Source organism: Neoarius graeffei, chromosome 2 (assembly GCF_027579695.1).
Source record: "Neoarius graeffei isolate fNeoGra1 chromosome 2, fNeoGra1.pri, whole genome shotgun sequence".
Classification (NCBI taxonomy): domain Eukaryota; kingdom Metazoa; phylum Chordata; class Actinopteri; order Siluriformes; family Ariidae; genus Neoarius; species Neoarius graeffei.
Window position 1 is genome coordinate 119315678 of NC_083570.1, and position 6520 is coordinate 119322197.

General features: G+C 43.3%; 1 protein-coding gene across 1 annotated transcript in view; it reads left to right on the forward strand.

Moving 5' to 3' along the window:
* Positions 1–5999, forward strand: part of psmb10 (proteasome 20S subunit beta 10) — a 9021-nt gene extending 3022 nt beyond the window's left edge. The window contains exons 2-8 of the mRNA XM_060915457.1: positions 775–868; positions 953–1050; positions 1275–1415; positions 1514–1629; positions 3915–3973; positions 4089–4240; positions 5811–5999. Coding sequence (XP_060771440.1) covers positions 775–868; positions 953–1050; positions 1275–1415; positions 1514–1629; positions 3915–3973; positions 4089–4240; positions 5811–5922 — 772 coding nt within the window. The 3' untranslated portion in view covers positions 5923–5999. The remainder of the gene's footprint in view (positions 1–774; positions 869–952; positions 1051–1274; positions 1416–1513; positions 1630–3914; positions 3974–4088; positions 4241–5810) is intronic.
* The last annotated feature ends 521 nt before the right edge of the window (positions 6000–6520 follow it).

A 6520-nucleotide genomic window follows, 5' to 3' on the forward strand; every position in this document is an offset into this window, starting at 1 on the left:
TCACAAACTTTGATCAACGATTATCAATTTGTGATAATCATTTATCACATCAGTAGCCGGTTTCTGTTGCAGTTTTGCACAAAATAGAAGCGATATTTTAAAAATTTCAACAAAACACAGTTGTGAATGGTTTGTGTTTCCGTTAAGTGATGGTATGTGATTAAACCCGAGTTTTCTCCTCTCGCGATAGCTCTTACAGAGCGGGCTATTTTTCAGAAAGGTAGCGTTCCCGTTTGCTCGTCATAACGTTATGTGACTTCAGTGTGGAAAAATTGTTTCCATGTCAATTTTGTGAAATATCTCATCAAATCGTCTGAAAAGCCACTTAATGCAAGCATGAAAACTTTTTTACAATGAGGGTTTTTTTTTTATTCGCTTGTTTCCATTACTTGTTTTTTGTTCGCAATTTCAAATCGGACATGAAACAGGTTAATGAGACATGAAGAAGTGTTCAAATGATCTTCTAAATCCGAAACATATCTTGTGTCACATCAAAACGCTCAAATGTACATCAGTATCATATTGTGATGAGATCTATCACACAAAACGTTCAATGTTTCTGTATTCATTTGAAAAATCCTCCTCCGTTCTCCTTCATCAGAGCGTCCACTCTGTTCCATCTCTCCTCACTACTCAGCTTTAGATCTCCAGCCTTTCTGCTCTGATACAGTTTTGATTTTGACACGATTTGGAGCTGAAAGATGGTTGAAGTTTGAGAAAATCAGTATCATGATACTTTTGTAAATGTTTCTCACATTCCTGAATCCTTCTCAGAAACACGGTGTTGGAGGCCGGTCTGTCGGAGAAGGGCTACAGTGCTCCCAAAGCCCGGAAGACCGGCACCACCATCGGAGGGATCATATTCAAGGTCTGAAACTCTTCTGAACACAACACGCAGAGTCGTTATTGTGTTATGATCATGGTTTAAAATCTTCTTGTTGTTGATCTTCAGGATGGAGTGATCCTCGGTGCTGACACTCGGGCCACAGACGACATGGTCGTTGCTGATAAAAACTGCATGAAGATCCACTACATCGCACCCAAAATATAGTGAGTGGCTTGATTTTGTTTTTCGTGGCACGGTGTCGGACCCGGGTGAATCCCGGTGTGTCCTGTACTCTGATCTGGGAGCTGCGTGCTCGAATTTCACTTTGCATATGGAGACGTAATCCGATGCTGTTTGAGGAGGTGTTGGGTTTCACTTTTTTCTTTACAAGCCTTTGTGAAATCTAACCTCTTGGCTGTTGTGTTCTGATCACGCTCTGATTGGCCAGCTGTTGCGGAGCAGGCGTCGCAGCGGATGCTGACATCACCACCCAGATGATGTCATCGAACATCGAGCTGCACTCTCTCAGCACAGGACGTCCTCCTCTGGTCGCCACGGTGACACGGCAGCTCAAACAGTTGCTGTTCAGGTGAGAGAGGCATCGTTAGAGATAGAGTTTCATCTGATTGTTTGTTTGATGCCTGAAGTAAAAAGCGTGGGCTGTGTGTGTGTGTGTGTGTGTGCCAGGTATCAGGGACACATCGGCTCGTCTATCATCGTCGGAGGAGTGGACGTTGACGGCTTCCAGCTCTTCAGCGTCTACCCTCACGGCTCCTATGATAAACTCCCGTTTGCCGCCATGGGTACGAGTCCTGATCATGTGCACCACTGGCGTAAACAATGCATTTTAGATTATAGATCATTTTATTTATTACACTAAACCACATGTAGTACACTATTATACCCTCACTGGCCACTTTATTAGGAGCACCCCTGCTGTTTTCTGCAGCTCTCTAATCAGCCGATCCCTTAGTGCATCACATCACACAGATGCAAATCCAGAGCTTCAATTAATGTTCACAATGTTCAAACATCAGAATGGGAAAAATTGCGATCTCAATTTTTGTATGACTTTCTTTCACTGTGGCATGAGTGTTGGTTTGAGTCCATCTGTTGAGCAACAACTTGTTGATGAGAGAGGGTCAGAGGAAAATGGACAGATTGAGCAGTTTGAGCTGCTAGGAAGGATATAGTAACTCATATAATCACTCTTTACAACTGTGGTGAGCAGAAAAGCATCTCAGCAACAGCAGACAGAACACATTGGGTTCCACTCCTGCAGCCAAGAGCTGGGATCTTAGAACCAACAACAAGTTCCTATTAAAGGTCCCATGGCATGAAATTTTCACTTTCTGAGGTTTTTTAACGTTAAAATGAGTTCCTCTGACCTTCTTAAGTCACCCCAGTGGCTAGAAATTTCATAATGTGTAAACCAAACTATGCCCAACATTTGAGAATGGCGCGTCAAAACGGTGCGTTGATAAGCTCTTCCCTTTACTACGTCAGCAAGGGAGATGATCCCCCCCCCCCCCCCCCCGGATTCCCACCCACTGTATGGATTGCCCGCCCAGCTCAAAAGTTGCCACCAAACATGGAAGTTGCGCTGTACATGGATGTGACAACACAGAAAGGAGTCTGTTTTTACTGCCGACGGGAGAGCCCCTGAAGACGCAGTGGCTTAATTTTATTTACTCCAATAATACGCCGTCAAGTCTACCTAAGACGGTGTATGTTTGTCGGAAGCATTTTCCTGATGAATGTTTCCACAACTTGGGACAGTACAGGGCAGGTTTTGCACATCAACTGTCACTGAAGCCTGGGTCCGTACCAAGCATCCCTGCCGCATCAGCCACAAACACCGAACAAGTAAGTGTATAACTGTTAAGTCGTTTTGCCGTGTTTTAAAATCGGTGCCACGTTAGCCTTGCAATGGCTACATTAGCTGTGCAGCTAACCGCTTCCTGCAGTTAGCCAGGTACTCTGTGCTACAAAACCAAAAAGCATGCAGCATGCTCTGTTATAATAGCCAATCAAAACAGTTTTTACAAAGACACCCACATTCTTTTTTTTAAGTCACTCGTTCATTTTATTTGTTTGTTTGTTCAGTAAAAAACCAAACATTTGTTGAATTTATTTTATTTCCTCGCATCGCACCTTAATGATGTCAGCGCGCGGTATTTTTCCCTTCGCGGTTTATTCCTTCTCTCTCGCCATAGTAAGACACCCACATCCGCTTGTTCTGACCCACTGGAGGTAGCGTCACAGTGCTGTTAGCCAATCAGAGGTAACATGTTTACATGTCATGAATATTAATGATAAGACCCGCCCCCACCCTCTACCCTTCCCCGCCTCCTGCTTCTCATTAGCAAAACGACGCACTGGGAAAAGCGCTGAAATGGGGCTTTCTCCCAGGAGGCTATATCTACGTGCCGAGGGTTCATTTCGAGAAAGGCTGCGGATATAACATCCGGAAACCTCCACGAGCCCGTTTAAAGCATCAACAAACCACCATGCCATGGATCCTTTAAAGTAAGGGATGCATTGATACCAATTACCAACAACCAATACCATGTGATACTGTGTGATCTGATCTAGTCTGTGTGCCTAATCATCCGTCACGCTAATTAACTAACGACAGCGAGCTGGACATATTGTGTGAAATATGCTAAGCTAAATGCAGCCTTGGTCTTGCTCAAGAATCTGTAAATAGTCGAAGTGAAGTCTTGATTCGTTGCTTTTATTATTCACTCTTGACTCTCACGTTCATTGGGACTCGATCTTGGCTAGTCCTGGTCTTGGAGTCGCCAACGCTGGTCTTGACTACATCCTTAATTCACAATTAATGACCAAAGCAGACTGCAAACTGTGTTCTGCACAAACTACTACATCTTACTACAGTATATTCAACGTGATCCGACATCTTTCCTTACGATGTTAAACTGTGTTTAAGAGAGCGTGAGGTCGGCCCACCCGAGCACACACAGCAGCGGTCGTTAAAAACGAGCTCACGGTGCCGAGGGTAGTGTATGTCGGTGTAACGTGTGTCAGACGGAAAACTTTGATGAGTAACATGCTGAATATTTTGCAGGTTCTGGAGCAGCTGCTGCCATCTCGGTGTTTGAAGACCGATACAAACCCAACATGGAGGTCAAATAAAATTCATTATTACATTTGGTTTGGTTTTATTTGTGGTGGAATCTTCTAGAACACTTCCTGTACGGTCAGGTATACACACTTTTTTTTTTTTCTCGTTCTCGGACAGCTGGAGGACGGGAAGCAGCTGGTGCGTGACGCCATCGCCGCGGGGATCTTCTGCGATCTGGGCTCTGGGAGCAACATTGATCTGTGCGTGATTACGGAGAAAGGCGTAGACTATCTGCGCAGCTATGAGCAGCCTGTACAGAAGGGACAGAAGTAAGAAATTGATCTCTTTAGCACTCATCAATTCTCAAATCTGATTGGGCGCACGTTTATATTAATGCACTCGTTCTGATGTTTCTTTAGTAACAAAGGGACTTGTTCAGCAGATAAACATTAAAAACGTGTAACTGATAAATTTTCCATCAGGAAATGTTAAATAAACATTTATGGGAGGAGTCTCTAGTGTCAGTGCTTTATAACTGGAACGTATAGTGTGGAGGTACAGTGCTGTGAGAAAGTATTTGCCCCCTCCTGATTTCTTCCATTTTTGCTTATTTGTCACATTTAAATGTTTTAGGTCATCAGACTCGGTCTAATAAGATAAAGACGATGTAAGTAAACACAAAATGCAGATTTTAAATGATCGCTCCATTTATTAAAAGTAAAGGGTTAATCAAAACCTGTATCACCCATGTGAAAAAGTAATTGCCCCCTTAAACCAAATAACTGCTTGGGCCACCCTTGGCATCAAGAACTGCAATTAAACATTTGCGATAACTTGCGGTGAGTCTTTTACATCACTGTGGAGGAATTTTTGCCCACTCCTCTCTGCAGAATTGTTTCAATTCAGACTCACTGGAGGGTTTTCGAGTATGAACTGCCCGTTTAAGGTCTTGCCACAGCATCTGAATTGGATTCAAGTCAGGACATTGACTAGGCCACTCCAAAACCTTAGTTTTATTCCTTTTGAGCCATTCAGGGGTGGGCTTACTTATGTGCTTCAGATCATTGTCCTGTTGCATAACCCAGCTGCGCTTCAGCTTTAGGTCACGAACTGATGGGCACACATTCTCCTTCAGGATTTTCTGGTAGAGAGCAGAATTCATGGTTCCATCGATTATGGCAAGTCACCCAGGTCCGGAAGCAGAAAAGCAGCCCCAGACCATCATACTACCACCACCGTGTTTGACTGTTGGTATGATGTTCTTATTTTGGAATGCTGCGTTAGCCTTACGCCAGATGTACCGGGACTTGTGTCTTCCAAAAAGTTATATTTTTCACTCATCAGTCGACAGAATATTATCCCAAAAGTCTTGGGGGTCATCAAGATGCTTTTTGGCAAATGTGAGACGAGCCTTCGTGTTCTTTTTGGTCAGCGGTGGTTTGCGCCTTGCAACTCTCCCATGGATGTCATTTTTGCCCAGTGCCTTCCTTACTGTTGCATCATGAACACTGACCTGAACGAAGGCAAGTGAGGCTTGCAGTTCTTTAGATGTTCTTCGGGGTTCTTTTGTGACCCCGAAGTGCTCTTGGTTGAATTTTGGAAGGCTGGCCACTCCTGGGAAGGTTCACCACTGTTCCAAGTTTTGATGGCATGGAAATATTTAAGTGTGACAAATATACAAAAATAGAACAAATCAGGAAGGGGGTGGATACTCCTTTCATAGCACTGTATAATGTATTCTTTAATTAGTAAAAATGTTGAATTGTTGGCAGAATGCTGTTGTTTAACCCTGACGTGGTTCCTCTTCTCTCTGAGATCCACTCAGCCGATGAGATAAAGGACGAGTGTGAGGACGTGTGATAATTCTTTCTCTGCTCTCTTTCACTTTCTCTGCTCTAGAGAAGGCAAGTACCGCTACAAGCAAGGAACAACACCAGTGCTGACCAAGACGGTCACACCCCTCACTCTGGACGTCGTGGAAGAATCAGTTCAGATGATGGACAGCCAGTGAAGCTTCAACACATGCTGTTTTGCTGCTTTCTTTTTTTTAGAGGAATTAAATCTATGCATTAAAGCATGACATGAAAAGATGTGTGAGAAGGTGTATCATTTCTCCATCATTTATTACATGTTATCTCAATATGCTTGTTCCAGAGTTTGGTCCAGAACATACCTAAACAAACTGCATGATGATGAAGGAGCGATCGAGGGGCCAATTAGGGTTTGAATCTTAAAAATTATCACCAACTTTCAACATTTCTCAGAGGAACATTGTAATAGAAAAGAAAAGAATGAGGCACAATCACGACTCTGTCTAAAGGAGACCATCCACCAAAAGGTCAGGGGCTCATTTATCAAATCGTGTGTAAAACAAGTGCTTGGGGTTTTTTTGTGCCTATGCAAAACAAAACTGGTCTTTTTCATGTGTGTATATGCACAGCTGTAAACAATGACCAGTGACCGATTAAATCCCCAGCTTTAATCACATAACATCACTTCATGGAAACACAAACCATTCACAACTGTGTTTTGTTGAAATTTTTTAAAATATCACTTCTGTTTTGTGCAAAACTGCAACAGAAACCCAGCTCCTGATGTGACAAATGATT